The sequence below is a fragment of the Corvus brachyrhynchos genome, unplaced genomic scaffold (assembly GCF_000691975.1).
Source record: "Corvus brachyrhynchos isolate BGI_N302 unplaced genomic scaffold, ASM69197v1 scaffold17, whole genome shotgun sequence".
NCBI lineage: Eukaryota > Metazoa > Chordata > Aves > Passeriformes > Corvidae > Corvus > Corvus brachyrhynchos.
Genome location: NW_008240046.1, coordinates 8,959,468 through 8,979,161, shown reverse-complemented (window position 1 = coordinate 8,979,161; position 19,694 = coordinate 8,959,468). Strand labels below are relative to the sequence as shown.

Below are 19,694 nucleotides of genomic sequence, written 5' to 3'. Positions count from 1 at the left end.
GCAGGAAATTTTTAGTTTCTCCTGGCAGCTGTTGCACCAATCTTAGACAGTGCAGAGAATTACAGCTTTTATCAATGTAAGCCATACTTTCAGGTGGCTCATTTAGAAACTTAAAATTTATTTTAAGGTCATATATATTAAAAGACAAAGCTAAATACTTCTTGCAACACTGTGGTTATATTTTAAAGTGTTATAATACTTAATTATTTTATTAAATATTGATAATTTTTCTACTTTTCCGACAGCAAAAATTCATTAGCTCTAAGCTCAGAAAAAATCCCTACAAGGAGCAGTTTTCAAAAACTGTAGGATGGTGATTTATCCTCAGTTACACTACTGTAGTCATGCTTTTGAGATACTTGTGTCAATTTGGAATTTGTATGAAGAGAAAAATCAATAGATTTTAAGCTAATTAACCTCAGAAATTTTGATTTGAATGCAGTTCTTGTTTAAACCAACTGATCTCACATGAAAACTGACTTTTATACTTACTAAAACTGTGATAATAAACTAATAACAGTTTTAACAGCTCCCTTGTGAATACATCTATTCATATTATTATCCTCCTGGATCATAAACACACAAAAGCTATATTTTGTAGTGAAATACTGTTATCAGAGGCTTCTGAATTAATACCATATTTGTGATTCTTAAATGTTTCTACAGAAAGGTATATAAAAGTATATTTTACTGAAATGTACTGACACAAGGGAAAAAAAGCAGGAACCCCAACAGCACACAAACAGGTCAAAAAACAATTGTCAGTGTGTCATAAGTACACTATTGACTGAAGAGAATATTACCAGAACACTCTTGCATATTGATTTTAAATTCAGGCTACTCTTCCATAGAAAGAGCTTGCTTCTTTTCTTGTAAAGTTTCCTATTTGTTGTAAATCATGTTCCTTGCTATGATTTGGGGTTTTTCCCCTTCCTTTCTCTTTCTTTTTGTTCAGTATTTTAACTTTCATAGCATGTGTAATTCGTTTGATGCACAATAACTGAAATAGAGCTGAAGTGTGTGTTTACATTGTGGAGTGTAGAAAATACATTGATAAGAGTTTTCCTATGTGTGATGCTATAGGTAGAATTAGACAGTTTGGCAGAAGCCAATCGTGGTTTCTCTCTTTTCTACTCAGAAGCATTGTTTTTTTTCTTTCTCTCTTTCTCTCCTTTGGATTGGCAGGGAGCACATAAACGGCCTACAAGGGTTGTGTCGGTAGTGGTGTCTGACCACGTCATTTCATTCTCTTAATTGTTCATGTCACTGAACTTGCAACTTGAATGACTAAATGAAATATGCCATTTCTCTAGGACTTCACAGTGGCTTTCTGCTTTCAGTAGTTTGTGTGCTGTCAGCTGAGTTTGTGTGCGTATTTTAGGATGTATCCTCAATACCTCAATACCCTTTGGCATCTAGACCTTTTTCTCCCTGGTTTTGAAACAACTTTTAGAAAAGGGTCAGGACATAAAGACCTTTGTTTAAATGAAATAATGATATGGTGGGCAACTTGATTCTTCTGTTTATTCCAAATCATCATAAGCTGTAGATACCTTTCAATTCTTTCCCATTGCAAGGTTCTATTATCAGTCTTGAGAAAGTAATAAATTACTGAGAAAGTGATAAACTATTCAGATGAACAGCATAGTGAATAAAGTTGCACCAGGAAATCTTTACCAACAAATATAAAGCAACTCTAAATATATTTTTGTAGATAATAATTTTTACATCTGGAATAATCTGTGTCATTATGAAAAGAGTAGAAAATTCTCACTCAAAAAGGGAATTTCTCAGGTAAAAATTTTGCCTTTACACAGAACCGAGTTTCCAAGGAGTCTAATAATCAGTATGCTGATACACCTGACCTAGAAATTTAAACTGCAATATTAAATTCATTCCCTTTCTAGGGCAGAGGCCCCACTTTTAGCTGTATATGTGCTAGATTGCCTTGGAAACATTTTCTGTGGATCTCATGAGACGATGTCCCAGAAACTTGACTTTTAAGGCAAAAATGACTCTCTCTCTATGGGGTGAATGCATAAGACACAAAGTAGGGATAAAAGTTACTTCCTAACCAATTTTGTCAGTGCTTCAGAAATAATCTTTCAGTAGTATTTTCTAATAAGGTAAAGTAGAACTCTATTTCATTTTCCTTTGGCAATAGACACCTCATAATCCAAGCTATTCAAAATCAAAGGATGCAATAAATGTCTCATTTAAGCACAAAAATTTTAAACTTTTTTTCTTTTAAATTTTTATCCATATTAATTCAGAGCAGTTAGTCTTGCTCAGGAAAAATGCTCCTCATCAGTAAATGGATATAAGCTTAAATTGCAGTACTTCCCTTTCTCCTACACTAAGTATAATGCAGAGACTTCACCACTATAATGGTTTAACCCCAGCCAGCAACTAAGCTCCACACAGCCGCTTGCTCACTCTTCCACCCACCAGAAGGGGGTGAGACTCAGAAGGGTAAAAGCACCAGATAAAAAGAGTTTAATAGGTAAAGCAAAAGCTGCACACACAAGCAAAGCAAAGCAAGGAATTCACTCACTGCCTTCCCATGGGCAGGGGTCTCCAGGAGAGCAGGGCCCCATCCTGCATAACAGTGACTTGGAAAGACAATTGCCATCACTCTGAACATCTCTCCTCTTCCTTCTTCTTGCCCCCCACTTTATATTCTGAGCATGATGCCATATGGTGTGGAATATCCCTTGGGTCAGTGGGGGTCAACTGACCTGGCTGTGTTCCCTCCCAATGCCTTTTTCAGCCCCAGCCTCCTCACTGGTGGGGTGGTATGAAAAGCAGAAAAGGCCTTGGCTCTGTACAAGTGCTGCTCAGAAATGAAAAAAACATCCCTCTATTATCAACACTGTTTTTGGCACAAATCTGAAACATAGCCCCATACAAGCTACTCTTGAGAAAATTAACTCTACCCCAGCAAAAACCAGCAAATAATGAAGAGCCAGCTGAAAAATTTTGTATTCACTAGGTGAAATATCTTCCTGTTCAGAGGGCTCAGGGTAATACAGCAGTTTCAATTTTTTTTGGTCTGCCTGAAATTTAAAAGCCTGTATGATAAAATGAGATGTTTTGTACATAAACAAGAAGATCAATCTAAGGCCTCTAAGGGAAACTTATTATGAATGATAGTGGTTACTCTGATTTTTTTTGTCTGCCACATTGATTTATCCACTATAAATGTTTGATTTCAATCTAGATATATCAAAATGGGACTAGCGTAACACAGTATTCATAGACTTTAATTTAGAAGGCCATAACATCACTAAAATTTTGGGTTGAAATATTTACTGACTACAAAAGCCATGCCTGTTCTAAAACAAACAAGTAATTCTATCCTTGAAAAAAAAAAAAAAACAAACCAAAGTTATTATCTTTAGATCATGTAGACAAATTAACCGCATTTTAGGACTTATAATTCCAAAAAGGGTATGATTACCCATCCTTTTTTAGTAATTTCAATAAATAAATGAAATCTCTTACCCAGTCATAGAATCCTGAGGACGTGGCCATTTCCATCCTAGTTGTACACATAAGTTTACACATTTACAGTACAGTATTGCCTTTCTTAAAATGAATGGCATTGTAGGCTCAGGTAAAAAACAGTGCTTTGGATCTGACATTTCTCTTTGTCCTATGTACGTTTGTGGTGCTTATTGTAAATGCTTGCATTTTCCCAAGATAGCCTAGTGAAAACAAAAGGAAGGTACTGATGGTGATGAATATGTGCTTGGTGTACGAATGTGGAAGTGGTCAGTTTGCTCCTGAGCTTGTGTCTGGTTACAGGGGTTGAGGCTTCAAAGGGGAAAGCTCAAAGAAAGCTTTACATACATGGGGAAGGTTTGATGAGGAATTGTGCTTCCTCAGACAGCCTAACAAGTAGCTATGCAATGCCTTGCTACTCCAGTAGCAGTTTCTAGTGATGAGCATGTAAGGTGAAGTCCTTCTAGGGAATTTAAAAAGAGAGTAGGTCAATTGCTAGAATCACTAGCTAGAATCTGTAAGCATGAGTGGTTGAGTCTTAATACCCATTTAAAAAAGCCAGAGATAACTAGTTTTTATGTCTGCCCAGTAGTATTTCTTTTCTTTTCTCCTTCTCTGTGAAGTATTAGAAATGCTGTGTTTGAATTTCTGTCTTCCCTGAGGTGTAGAAATAGTGTTATTACCCTCCTTTGCAATATGATACTTCTGACTACGAATTCTGAAAATGGTACCTATTCTTGTGTGAGCCAGACACTCTTGGCTTTACTTACCTTTTTTTCCTGTCCATCACCAGACTCGTGTTTCTTTGAAGATTCCTAAAATAGTTTTTCCCACTTAACAATAGACTTTTTATTCTCAGTTTCTTTCTATTCTCAGTTTCAGCTTGCATATTTTGAAATAAAAAATTGCTATATGATTATTTTAGTATTCATAATACCAGGAATTTTAAAATTCTGTGAATAACATTTCTTAATCTTCAGTGGTGTTTTGGTGAATAAATGATGCTGTGTAGCAATTTGCTGAAGTTGTTAATGAAAATATTGAACAAAAAGAGGCTCATAATTATTGCATTCAATCAGATAATACATTAATCAGTTCAGAAAAATATCATTATATGATATGATAGTTAATCCACTGGAAATTCATTTTGCAAAATGTTTAGGTGCACTAGTACAAATGTCTTATGAAACCAAGTTTTATTTTCCATTTTGCATTTCATTACAAAGTAATTATTCTTTGAGACAGAATTGAAACAGGTGTGTGAAGTTTTTACATTAAACCTCTTTTTCCTCTGTTAATAAATACTTTGTGAAAGGATCCTGATTTGTTGACCAACTTCTACTAAACAATGCCCCCTAAATTAATGAAGTATTTAGTTGCTGCTGCTTATTTTCATAGGTCTACTCCACTGTTGGTCATCAAAAGCTCAGTATATAGGATAGATAATTCCCAATATGTGTATTTCCTATGCTTGATTTGTATTTCCTCTATTTTAGATGACTAAGGAAGTTGATTCAAGAAAATGATTGTAAGCATTTATTATTTTCAATGTACTAATTATGTTTCAAGGAATGAAAAGCTTTGAAACCCTTTTTAAAATGCCAGGTTGCCTGTTGCTTTAGCAGACTGGGGAGGGATTAACAGGGAATAGTAGGAATGGGTAGTCTTAGTGCAATGATGAGGTCATTTTCTATAAAGGAATATCTGTATAGCTTTATAGCTATACCTCAATAATAGGCTGAAGCTAGTGAGGAATTAGCTTTCCACAGAGATGGAGCTCAGCATGGAATGGCCCTAGAATCTTAAATCAAGATCCTAAGTCCATTGATGTCTGGAAGGCAAAAGTCTGCAAAGGCTGCATCACCAGAAGTTGCCATAAAGAATAAAAAATGTACCAAGATATAGGATATGTCCACCAAAAATTACTGTTGCTGAAGAAAAATGCAATGATGCATGAGGAATTTTCTGTAAGTGTTAAAAACTATTTTCAGGCTTTAATGTAATCTATCAGTAAGTTGGCTGATCAGAAATAAGAAATCTAGGGATTCTTTGTAGAAAATATGCCTTATGAGAAATGTAAAGGATTGTGATTTCGATGTTTGCAAACTCTAACTTTGGACAGGATCTAGTCTGAACATTTCTGATCAGAGGGTTTGATTCATTGATCCAAAAGTGAGTGGGTAGTTGGTCAAATGGGTGATTCTGATTCCACCATACTTCCTGAAATTTGTCACAAAACTTATCATTCATGTTGAGATTCTGGTGAGAGTGGTTATGAATTACTTCATTACTGGTGAGCTTACAGTAGCCAAATTAACGCTGAAGAATAATAAACATGGTACATTAATCTGACAGATTTTACCTAAAGGAAACTCTGGAGCCTCTTATTTGTTCATTAGACAAGTGGGATAGCACGGTAAAAGCAAACTGTTGAAGAAATAATATTTTCGCCTTTTTTGTTGTTTTTGTGTTGCTGAGGAGCTTTGCTGACTCTGGAAATTTCATTAATTTCCTGGATTGTTCTCAGTAAGAGTTGCTTCTTGCTTTTTGACAGTCACAGATAGTTTCTAGGATATGCAAAGGTGTTTTCTGCTGATGCGGTAGCTGCCTTCCCAAAATACGCAGAGAATTAGCTTACTTTTGCCAATTTGAAGAGTGAATGCTTGGCTTCTTTCCCAGTTCTTTGTTAACTGCAAAATTTGTTGTTTCTTCAGCCACAGCTATGTCATTTTTACTGGTTTTTTGGGGGGATATTTTGGTGTTTTTCTTCTTTTCTTTACACATATTTTTTTACAACCATACTGATTGAATCATGCCAATCTTTCTCACAGCTCATTTATTAGGCTTTCCCCTTACCCACAGATATACAACCAGTTATAAATCCGAGTCTGAATCACTTGTAGGGTTAAAATGGACTTCTGGAGGATATCTGCTAATTTTTCTCTGTTTTTATAGCTGTCTTCACACTAGCATTTTCAAAGATTGTTTTCCAGTCTTTTTTCTTCTTCCAGATCATTTGTCTCTCTTTTCTTTACTTGATCTCCTTTGAATATCCTGTTCCCAAGAATTAGACTGAGTAATGACTTTTGAGTAAGAGTCTCCAACAAATCAGTCGTTTGATATTTGTAGGTTTTCCATTTTGCTGACCATGGCTTCTTGCAGGGACAGGCAGCTGCACGCTGTCTATTGATAAAGCTGGCTCAGTAGAGTTCCAGTGAAGAGCAGTTATTTTTTTCTTCCGTTCTTCCAACTGTGCTTACGTGTATCTTAGAAGATAAAATGGCATTGGCACTGGCTCCTCCTTCAGTCTCTTCTTAGTGTGAAAAGAAGACTTCATTTGTTCAATTCCAATCAGTCATCTCTTCATCAAGCTATATTGATTCTTTTTTCTTTTCACAGCAGGGAGAGCACATTTTATGTAGGGTGAGTCTCATTTAATTTCCATTAATCATGTGAGGAAAGTCAGGAAAAAACTGAGCCTGCATTAGACTATCAAAGGATTTAGCCCAGTTCCTTCCAGTAAAGAACTGAAGGTAGTTGAATGCAGTAAAGATGAGATATAGATGACCACCTGAATCTCTCTCGATTTCCCACAGTACTTGAAAGGATTGGATATTTTTCGCCTGGAAGTTATTTGAGTTCACTTCTATTTAACCCATGATGTGGTACCATCCTATTAATTTCTTAAAGAAAAAAAAAGTTAAAAACAGTCTCAGTGCTGCTAACTTATATAGTTAATTTGGAAGAAATATGTCATTGAATCTTTACATATTAAATGTCTTCATTATTTGTGAGTACTTGAAACCCCTCTTCAATAAGGAAACAACTCCTGTGTGGTTGACCTTCCTTCCTGAGTGCTTTGTATCCTGCTAAATCGGAACAAGTTGACTGTTCCTCAATGAATGTACTTCTCCATGCATTTTCTGGAAGAAGCAAATGCAAACAGAAGTAGAATGGAGGAAGTGAAAATGTGGAAATTATTCTAATAAAGTGTGTGGTTCCATTTTTGATGAAAAATATTGCCAGACTGATTCAGGAGTTTAGATCTCCTTTTTGTAATTAGTACTATGCCTTTAATACTGTTAACCATGTTTCAAATAGGTTTGGAAAATATTGTTAAAATCTTTTTCATCTTGGGATCTTAAGTGATCTGAGAGCTAGCAACCAAAACTGTTATGTTTCTTTCCAAAATATCAACTAATATTTGAAAAGAAAGTTAAAGTTCTTTTGCACTTTAAAATACAGAACTGTTTAGTTATTGAATATAGTTTTAAAGGTATAGTGAGCAATAATTTCATGTAATGAAAAAAACCAGTTATTGCTCCACTGATGTATTTTTAATGCTGCTTTTAGATCATTGATGAAAATGATTCTGAAGGTTCTTTCCACTTGAAAGTTTTACAAATTGCACTTCATGTTCAGCATCCCTTGGTATTGGATTCTTTTTCTGTGAGATGTCATTGGTCATGTGGGTGCTAGAAAGATGAGTAGTCTTTTGTTACAGTATTGGGACGCCACGAAGACAGTTTATAAAGGGGCAGGCAGAGATAGGAAGCATCACTGTGAAACCACATTTATAAATTGTAAGACTGCTGATCGGGGGAACAGTTGCATCCATTAGTAATAAGGAAGATGAAGAAGTTAATTAAAGGGAGGAAATGCTGAAGGCAAAAAGGGAAACAAATTAGAGTGCTAGTCATATATATTATACAAAATTAAAAACATGTAAACTTAAGAAATGGAGGTGTAATTTCATTTTACATTCCTGATCTCTGCACAGACTTCTTAGGTGTTCTCCATAGCTTTATGGTATAATCTGAAATACATGGTAAAATTATAGATTAATAATTTAAATCTGTATTCTGAGAATATTTTAAGAATTGATTGTTCATGAGTGTTATCTTTGTAAAATAGCAGTGACCAGAATGTTAATATTTATGCCCTGGTAAAACACCTCTTTTGTTATAATTTAAAAATGTTTTTCTTTTAGACTGGAGCAGGAACCCATATGCTAGGTGTTATAAAATTAGAGATTACTGTATGTGTGTCTGTATATATATATATATATATTTACACACACCTATGTATTTTTAAACTTGATTCTGACAGTGAGCTCTATCTTCTTCCATTAAGATGAATTCAGCTCTTTTCTGCCTGTAATGTTATCAGGCAGACAGGTGAAATATAGTTTATATTTTTAGAGATTTGGATAGTAGTAAGATTTGATCCGTGATTGTGTTCCTGTAACACCAATACTTTATTTTGCACATTGATATCATTATGATTACTTATCGATTGATTGTGATTACTATTGATTAAAAAATCTTGAAGGGATGGAGAATCTATTAATACTGGATATGAGGACATTAAATTTACATTAAGATAAAAATGATGAAAAAAAGAATCAGTGTAGCTTTGCCTATGTACCTTACTGAAGAAGCTCAACAAATACAGGTAAAACCCAAAACGTTGTTGGAATTGTAAAAAGGACGAGACCCGGCTCTGGCGGGGGGAGAACCTTGCAGACCAGCCAATATGGTTGATAAAAGCAAACTCCGTTTATTAGCAATCCAGAGGCACTTACATAGTATACCAGCTTGTTAACTCCTAAGTGGCTTAAAGCTTATCAAAGCACATTTCTACTTCTACGTAATTGGACTTACATTGGCAAGCTTCTACAGTTATGTTATGATTAAAAGAATTCAGTGTTCACCCTCCTCCCTCCGGGTCTTATCTCCACAGCTGTACCTTTTCAAAACTCCCTCTTTGTTCCCAGCCCCGCTTGTTTTCTTCACACAAGAACTTTCTCATGGAGAGTTTTTTCTCACACACAGGCCTTTTGCTTTCAGGCCTATTGCTTGTACAGTTCTTCTATTGATCCCATAATTCTATCAATGATCCATGCCCCAGATCCTTTAATAATTGCAACAAAACGTAATCATTCTCTTTTTAAGTAATACTCCTGTTCTTCATATCATAGCACTTAGCGCATCTTTTTCTGTACTCTGATATCTGGTCCATGTTATTTTTAATATTAATTAAGAGAGTTATGTGTTTTAGTCCAGAAGAGCCATGTGTGTGGATTCAGATCTACAAGTATTGGTTTTCTAGCCATATGGCAGAGTTGTGCTACACATATATGCAAATAAAAGGAAAAGGAACAGTATTTAAAAGCTTATTTTCCATCTTTCTAGAAATTCGGGTTTTCATTCATATTCCCAATAGCTTTCTTCTTTTTTGGTTGTGGACTACATGATTACCCCACCACATGAATTTTAGACTCAAACTACCTGCAGGAATGAACTATTTAAAGAAGGTATTTCCTCATAAAATGTTCACTCCACCTGCTACTTCCAGTCCAGCTGAGTTTGGTGAATCTGCCACTCCTAAATTTTCTTTCCTGACTCTTGAAGGTTACAGTTTTGCCACCATCTACTGAAACTGATTTAATGAAATGTATAATTCACAGAGGAAAATTAGTGCCAGTTTTTGTGAAGATACTGAAATACTGGTCCTGCCATCTTCCATTGATGCGGTTGCCAAGTTTTCTTCTGACGAAATATCCTTAACAAAGACATTCTTCATCTTATCTTCTCGGCGGCCTTAAGAGAAGGAGCTGAGCAACAGAAAGTGCTGATCGTAGGTGCTTGTGGATGTGCTGTGCCTTACTGAGGTATGAAGAGCAACAGAGATGAGGGCCCAGGTTTAATAGAAAAGTGGTGGGTTTTTCAAACCGAGATCCAATGGTTTTTTGTATTTTTCCTGACTTTGTTGCTATTTTGATAGTCTTTTAGAATCTATTCAGTAAGACAAATTTTATCTCTTTATCTAGCAGAAGGATTATTTGACATAAAGTCCAGAGACCTATCAGAGGTGGTAGGGCAGAAAGAATGCTAGTGTGTCTTTCAGCAGTCTGCTTGTCTCCTTAGGCATCTGCTTTTCTCTAAGATAACTCAGCTATGCAGAATCTTGTATTGCTGTTGCTAGACTTCTATGATCCCACCTAGTTTGATTAAGGTTATCCTTAACAGTCAGTGTAGCTAGATAGACCACCTCAAAAAGTTATTATCAAGCACCACATACAAATTTAGATGATTATAAAGCAAAATAATGTGAAATAATGAGTAAATTTTTGAAACCAAAGTTTCTTTTAAAAATACACTGAAAGTGTACTGAAATTGTTGTGGTCGGGTTTTGAAAATGTAGCTTAAAAAGGTATATTTTTGAGAAACATCAAGCCTGAGGTAGATTTAAATCCAGCTTCCTTGAAAATTCAGTACAGCACATTATTATTTAGCAACATTTCAAGTCACAGAACAGTGGGAAAAATATGTTTCTTTTCATTACATGATTATTTATTCTTTTAACATGCTGTGAACTTCATTGTGCAGAGAACATTACAGTTAAATATGTTAAACAGACCAGCAATAAATGCTCACACTAAGTAATAATGGTAATAGTATCAGGTCACTGATATCCATTTCTGTAAAGTGATAATTCCATTGGAGAACGATATTCAAGATCCAAACATTTATTGTCTTTTTATAGACAGTTGTTACAATAAGGGTTTAGTGAGCACTGGCATCACAGGGAGAAAATTGTGTACCTCAGCTGCTGTCCTGCCTGTGGCTGTAATGAAGTCTCTGTAGTAATCTAATTGTATTGACTTAGGAAAAAAATGAAATTCTAATTGTCAACATAAAGCTCGGCAAATTGTCAGTAAAAACATAGTGACTTAAGCTTTGTTGACATTGATGACAAAACTGTACTTTGTGGCCAAGAAAAAAACAGATTCTTTTGAATTATTAAACTTCAAATCACATAAATTATGTAATAAACTGACATTTTGTACAGCTTGATAGTGAAATTACTTGCATGTGTTCTTTCCTTTAGATTTTCAAGGCTGCAAAGGGATTTCCAGATGTGTTCATTAGAAAACACAGTTTTGGAGTGTTGTGTACAAAACTACCTTAATTTGTGAAAATTACAAGAAGAAAAATCCAGAGTGGAACAAAAAAGCCTCAAACCCTCAGATTAGAATCTTGAAATCCCTCTGATTTGACACCTACATGACAAAAGTAGTCTATGAGGAATAATTTTTTTATTTTATCGTGAGGTACAGTTTGTGTAGTCTCCATCCTTGGGGTTGGACCAGATCACCTCTTTGAACTCCATTCTGCGATTCCAGGACATATCCTAGTACAGGTGTCAGAAAAACCACACTCCCCAAATGCTTTTGAGCTACTGAAGCTGTTTTAGTAGTGATCACAATTATACTAAAAAGAAAAATAAGTAAAATCCAACAAATACAAAACTGCCCATCAGGGCAATAAGGATTTATGCTGTTTTGCATGTAACGTACCATAGAGTGATGGCAAACAAGTTGCGGCCCAATGACTGTGCTAGGGTCAGTTGCTGACACAGTTTTGATTGCCTTTGAAAGGTTTGAATGGCTAATATCACAAGGAGAAGACTCAGAAGGTGTCAGGTGTAGCCCATATAAAAATGATTTCAGAGGAAGCTGCTCTCTTCATCCAATATTTAATTCTCTAAGAATGCTGCTCTACTACCTTGTCAATCTACACATAGTTGATATAATCCCAAACAATTCAAGATAATACAATATTTTTCTGTTAATTTTGGAAGCATTCTAGATTACCAAACACTTGCAAAAGAGAAGGAACAATTAATCTACTTCAACACGTACTGGAAGTGACAGCAAGAGCTTTGTGTATAGGTGCTTGGCATTTTAAATGCTTTCCAAGAAAATGGATCTGTTTATGCATCAGGCTTTTTCAAAAGATACGACCCAATTGCTTGCCATCTTCATATTTGTTTTTATAATGAGCTTCTTGATTTCACGCCAAGTCTTGATTTTAGGGCCAAGGTTGGGATGTAACATGCTAAGCATTTGTGTATTTGCTACACAAGCAGTGTTATGGTTCTTACAGTACTTCCCGCTCTGTGTGATGCATTTTTCACTATGTATGGTAAACTTTCAGCTATAGTCTATAAAGAAAACAGTAACATTATTTTCTGCTGTAAGCTTAATGCCACATACTGTATGAGTGGAAGCAAAATGAATGACCTGCTGTAGTGTCATACAAAAAGAGAGCTCTCCACAGCAGTAACTGTTGGCCAGGGTGAGTGGGGAGAGCTAGCCGGTTCAGATAAGTCATCTATATGATGTTTTCAGCTATGGCTAGTTATGACCAGACTGCTTTTTGATTTTTTTTTTTTTCCTCTAAATGCCGGTATGAAGAATTTTCCCTGCTAGCTATAGTTCTTCTTCTTTATCTGAAAATCTACAGCTCATCCAATTCCAGTATGTTCCTTACCGATCCAAATGATGATTGGGCCTAGATGCTGCCATAGTGTGAATTTATATTTTAAAGTTCCTTTATGTCTTTCATTCTTTCTATGAATTAAGAAAATAATGCACAGAGAATCAATAAGTAATGAAAATGTCTAGGACCAGCATTATGTTCCAGGTGACAGTTTCGACAGGAGGTGTGGAACCCCTTCCATGGGTTCACAGGTCTAGACAGGCTCCTGCTTCAGCATGGGCTCTCCATGGGGTCACAAACTCTGGCATCTCTGGCTATTCCAGCATGGGATCTTCCATGGGCTGTAGTGTGGATATCTCCTCCTCCATAGCCCTCCACGAGCTGCAGGGGGACAGCTTGCTCCACCAAACCTCACAGAGTTGAACACTATACAGTGAGGGAACTGAGTGATGCCTGGCTGTGGTGGTGGAATAAAATGTCGTTGTATTTAATGACTGTGTTGCAAAGGGTCTATTCCATGGGACTGTATTCACAGTTTTAGGACCAGTGCTACTTCTGACATCCTCATGATCTAAAAGTTGGCTTTTCAACTATTTTTAATGAAAATAATTTTTTCATGGATAATACATAAAGTTGTCACATGAAAATGGTGTAAAAATAACCAGTTACTTAAAATCTCAAAATTTAATCATACATTGCATTTTTGTTACAATGGCTGGCTAAATAATGTGTAGAAACTCATTATAAGGAGAAAGTTGATTAACCTATTCATGTCCTCAGTTTCTGGATTCATAAGGCATTTACACATAACTAGGATGAAAACTGTCAGGATATGATCATAAGATGATCTAAGGTCTTAAAACCTGGTCATGATTTGTTTTGGGAGGATTGAGAAAAGTCATTGAAAATTTTGTTTGTAAAATTTACTACATAAATAAACTGCTAAACATTGCATTTAGTTAAAATTGAGGGCAGAGAGAAGCAATCATGATTGAAAAAATAAAAATTACAAAATGCCTGTTTGCTAATTTATTTAAAACCTGCTTATTAAGTTCTTTATTTCTGTTTTGACTAATTTCAGTGATATATGTATTGTCATAATATCGTGTGAGTTCTATGACTTATGGCTCTAATTATTCACTGTGAGTTAATTTATACTATTAATATCTCATTCACTAGAAGAATGGTAAAACCTAGAGAGTGTTGATTTTGATAAATATGTAGCAACACAGACAATTACATGAATATTTTTGAGATTCGCATTTTAAAAATCTTATGAAAACAACATTTCTTTGATCCTTCAAATGAATGTAATCTGGTTTTTATTTCTCATTGAATCAACTGACTCATTTTTGTGCATTTTTTACCTTCTTTTAGTGAAAAGAAAGGCAGCTCTTAAGTGCAAAATTGATTGTTTTATCTGGTTTATAAGTCTGTTGAGTTTGTTTGTTTGTTTTGGATTTTTTTGGTCTGTTTTGTGTTTTCTTCTTCCTCCTGAGAAGGAACATTTTTAATGGGTATATTGCAGAAAGAACTCTTCCATAAACAGAATGAGACTGCTTTAATTTAATTTTTAAGTCACAGAGAAAATTTAATATCTTCCAGTCTAAAGGCAATGTGACAGCTGAATATGAATATAAATATCTGTAAAAGAAAGTTAAGGAGGAAAAAAAATTTAAACAGTTTCTTCTTAAATGGCATAAACACTTTTATTCTGAAGAAATATTAGCAGTAAGTTCTTTAAGCAGTCTGCAAACAGTTACTGCTTGCTTGTGTGTGAGAAGAACTTAAACTAGTTCGGGAGTTCAACAGATTATAATTGTATCCATCTCCTAAAGGGCAAATGAATTTTTGTTTTTCTAAAATAAGGATGTGCATATAGTAGGATCAGTTATTAATTTAATTTGCTAAGTATAATAAAAGAGTGCAAACTTCATTTATTAAAGATATATTTTAGAAAGGTGAGATTTTTCTTCTATGGCTGCAAGCTATATGAAGAAAATTACTTTTACCTCAGCCAAAACCAATACAAAAAAAAAGGTACATGACTCTCTTTCTCCAGAATCAAATTTTCCTGAAGGATGTCATAAAGGACAATAAAACAATATTCAGAAATAGAGTGTAAGATACTCTGGATGGATTACTTTTATATTTTTAATAGTTTCTTACTGATAAATTTGAAATGCAAATCCAATTTAAAATAGAAACCAAAGATTTACTTTAAATTCATGAAAACTACCAAATTCTTAATAGATGCCTAGTAAAAACAGCATTGATGTGGTTAATGCTAGACGAATGCATCTGTTCTATACCCATAGAACCTGATTTTCTATACATTCTGAAATAATCTTCGTGTAATATTATATGTGAAATACAGGCCTCTCATTTACTTACTTATACTTGCATCTTTCTTTTCCAGATGACACGAGAGCAGTATATATTAGCAACACAACAGAACAGCCTTCCAAGGACTGAACATCCTCAGTTTTACCCAGTAGGGATTTATGGATGGAGAAAGAGGTGCTTATACTTCTTTGTCCTTCTGCTGTTGGTTACCATGATTGTTAATTTAGCAATGACAATATGGATTTTGAAGGTCATGAATTTCACAGTGGTAAGTATTACAGTAACTTTATGTACCTCATTTCTTCAAGTACTAACTTCTAGTTTTTTCTTCTTCCTTTACCATATTATATAGAACTCTGATAATTTTGGATGAAAAAATCATATGTACCTCTTTGGATGTTAGTTCAGATATTTATGCTTTCTATATATATTTTGCAATGAGTGGACTGGTGCCATATCCTGATATTTTTGGTTAATCATATCTTCTGTAATTATATCTAGATCTTAGGGTTTTTTGTTTGTTTGTTTGCCCAATCGAAAGTGTCATGATGCATGAAGCATCTTTTGTTTTCTTGTCACCACTGGACAATAAGCAAGAGGAGCTTACTATATCTGTTCTGTATAGTATCTCTCTTAGGAGGGAACTGCGTTGGTCAGGCCAATTTATGATTCCTTTTATCGGTGTTTTTTGTTCTTTGTATTTTTTTAGAGTTTACTGACAATTCAGACTGTGTTTCACCTAGAACCTAGAGTAGCTGTTTTGGTGTTGACAGGGGGGAGGTGAGTCTGAAAGACACGTGCTTTAATGAGTCAGTCTCTGGCTGGAAACTTTTATATCAGCAAAGTATCTCAGATGTACTCTGGAAAGAACATCTACATTCAATGGAAACTGTGGTAGGAGTGTGTACTAGCTGGCAGTGGAGTAGTGACTTTTTGTATATCGAAAGAAAAGATAGAACTATACACAGTTTAAAATAGCAGTGTTTCTGTTAAGATCAGTGCAGTCTTTCTCTCTGGATTTTAACCTTCATAATCCATATTTTGATGTAGTTAGTTACAAATTTCTAATTCCTAGGGTATAGCACATTTCTGTTCTCCATTAGTTTATCAGAAATAAAAGAATAGCCAGCAAAACCAGCATAAAACATGTCTAAAATTGTTCTATATCTGTTGATGATCTGTAATGCATTGGGTTATCTGAGACTGTTGTCTGGTGAGACATATTGTGCAAATGAATTGATTCTTCTGAGTTTTCCGCTAGTGGATATGTTGAATTCATATTTTGACAACTGTGTTACTTTAATATTCATGTACAGAAACATTTGTGAGAATCATTGGGGGGGTTGCCTTTTTTCAGAGGTGGCATTTTTTTTTTTGTTTCTGTTTTTTCTTTTTTTTTTTAGAGCAATGTGCTTTCAAAATAGGACACCCATATATGTTTTCGCTTATTGGAATAACTGTTCATTTGTACTGGAAAAATATTTAGGCATAACTGTTTTAAACAATTTTAAAATATAGGTGTTTTAAAAAGCACAGAATTTTTCTCTGTGCAGAAGATTGCATTCCAATAGAATATTTGAAAGTACTGTTTCCATATCTAGGGATTTTTTGACCTTCCACATTACAAGCTATTATAACACTATCCAGTTTAAATCTTTTCGAATTTGATCACGCAATTTTTTAAGACAAAACCAAAAGAGAAATTTAGAAATATTTTTCTTTCCCTGATGTCAAAGTTTGTTGGAAAGTTAAAAGTGTGTGGTGAATTACTAAATCAGTGCAGGAATCTAGTGCAGAAAACAAAAAAATTGTTGCAGCTCTTATAAACACCTTTTCCTTGATCATATTCAAATACAATTTTTAAATTATATGCTGAAGTATGACTTTACTTCTGCAGATTCATGGAATAGTAGTCTTCTATTTTGAGTAGTTAGTATTCACATTGGAATCTCTGTACGCATTCAAAAATTGATTGCTAGAAAATTGTCATGTTAAAAGCTGAGTAACATCTTCATGCATATGTCCTCACATGCACATCTGAGCATGAGTGGGAAATTTGTATTAAGTCTGAAAGAGTCACATTCTTAGGGGCAGATGTTTGAGAGTAAAATAATTCAGTTTATGAACCTAAAGATCATGTATTTAAAAAGGCAATCGCTTTGAAATATATATGCATTTCTTCCATGTGCATGTGTATATTTACAGATGGATATAAACTAAGAAATTTTGTTTGTATAACTGGACGGTGATAGGAAATCAGAAGTGCAGCTAGAAACCTAAAGAGTGTTTGCTCAAAAGAGGAATATAACCATGATAAAAATAATTGCTGAAATTGGACTGCTTTGACATTTTGACATTTTTTTAAATTATTTCCCGTTTTAGCATAAGCCAATGTTGAGCTTTCTATAAAGACAATAGTAATGGCAGCACTTCAAGGGGTCATGAAGAGCCAGGTCATGGTTTGTTTGTCATTGCTGTCTGACAATTGCAACACTGTTAATTTGTATTAGCTGTTGACTTTCTATTTTTAACTGTAAAGCTACAGCCACTGACAATTTGGCATAATAAAAGCCTTTCTGCAATCAAGTTTCTAGTTGGAAAAGTTTTCTGAATATACTGACCTTGCACATAAAAGTCACATTCTGAATCTGAGCTAGTTTTCCCATGCTCCCTTATACTCAGAGAGGAGAAATGGGTCTCCTGTAAGGCATTCATCTCAGTAAGATAGGCAACTAATGCGAATTTTTCTTTTGGACAAATGTTGAATAGCTTATCAAAGAAGTAATTTTTTAAAAAATGGTTTATTTGCAGTTGTGTAAAAACATAGTACAGGCAAGCTGTGCAAATGTCCTCTTATCAGGTTATGTAGTATGACTAGGAAACATGGAGAAATATTCAGGGATACAATCTCTTCTGGTGTACAAGGTAAGAAACTTGAAAGGTAAATACAAGTTACAAATAACTGCCCTGATATATAATATGCATCAGATGAGCAAAACTAAAATTAATATCTGTGTAGCAGGAATATTAGATGGAGGAATCATAGATGTAGTAATAATTTTTGAAAGATATTTTCGCACTGGTAGTTTAGTCTTACTGCCCTTTAATATCTAGTCAAGCTCTGTTACCTCACTGTTCAATTATCTTTTTAGAAAGAAGTGGCCAAGAAGGCCAATGGCATCTTGGCCTGTATCAAGAACAGTGTGGCCAGCAGGACTTGGGATATGATTATCCCTCTGTACTTGTCACTGGTGAGGTCACACCTCAAGTACTGTGTTCAGTTTTGGGCCCCTCACTTCTAAAAGGACTGAGGTGTTGGAGCATGTCCAGAGACAGGCAACAGAATTGGCAAATGGTCTAGAAAACATGTCTTATGTGGAGTGGCTGAGGGAGCTGTGGATGTTTAGCCTGGAGAAGAGGAGGCTCGTTGCTCTCTACAACTGCCTGAAAGGAGGTTGTAGTGAGGTGGGGTTGTTTTCTTCTGCCATGTCTCAAATGAAAGGATGACAAGAAATGGCCTTAAGCTGTGACAGGTGAGGTTCAGATTATATATTAGTCTAGAAAACATGTCTTATGTGGAGTGGCTGAGGGAGCTGTGGATGTTTAGCCTGGAGAAGAGGAGGCTCGTTGCTCTCTACAACTGCCTGAAAGGAGGTTGTAGTGAGGTGGGGTTGTTTTCTTCTGCCATGTCTCAAATGAAAGGATGACAAGAAATGGCCTTAAGCTGTGACAGGTGAGGTTCAGATTATATATTAGTTTTTTTTTTTTTTTTTTTATTTTCACTGAGAAGGTAGTTAGGCATTGAAATAAGTTGCCCAGGCAAGGTGTGACATCATCATCCCTGGAGGTGTTCAAAGGGCATCTGTATGTGGCACTTGGGGATATGGTTTAGGGGTGGTTGTGGTGGCACTGGGTTTATGTTTAGACTGGATGACCTTGAAGGTCTGATTTTTAAAGGAGACATGCAAAATATCTTGGAAAAATCTGTAAGTTTCATGAGTATATAAAATAATTGTCTTAGGGTACTTGAGTTTCATGGAATATTTATAATTTCCTTTCCTTGTACTAACCTTGGCATGGTTCACAGGCTATCCCATGGAAACTGTCTTTCACCTTCCATCAGGATGTAGTTACCTCTCTCTTAGTCTGTGTTATACATGCTCAATGAAGCTCAAAGCTGTTAGTTACTTTTTTTCTACCAGTACAATTACTATCCTAGGGATTTCAGGAAGGATGGGAAACTCAAGTCATGACTTGGTACCAGAGCCACAGGTTAAAATATTAATTGCTTTGTGTTTATAACATCCTGGTTATTTCACATATGTAATATATGGGAATTTTAAAGGCTTGTGAGGAAAGAAATATTTTTTTATTGGGCCTACGTTCTTATCATCCTGTGTTTACATGGACTACAGTGTAGGTAATTAGCTGATTTTTATTTAAAGATCTGATCACTTGAGCATTATTGTCTGATACAATTTTTTTTGTGTGTCATCTTTTAGTTATTCTAACCTCAACAGAGCTATAATTTTATATAATCTATTCTTCATATAGCTG

General features: G+C 35.1%; 1 protein-coding gene across 3 annotated transcripts in view; it reads left to right on the top strand.

The window, feature by feature from the left end:
• Positions 1-19,694, top strand: part of SGCZ (sarcoglycan zeta) — a 258,244-nt gene that overhangs the window by 42,487 nt on the left and 196,063 nt on the right. For 2 of the 3 annotated variants that reach the window (XM_017744653.1, XM_008641436.2), the window contains exon 2: positions 15,211-15,405. In XM_017744653.1, coding sequence (XP_017600142.1) covers positions 15,211-15,405 — 195 coding nt within the window. Of the gene's footprint in view, positions 1-15,210; positions 15,406-19,694 lie in introns of those variants that run through there. The other variant, XM_017744654.1, reaches the window with a different exon arrangement.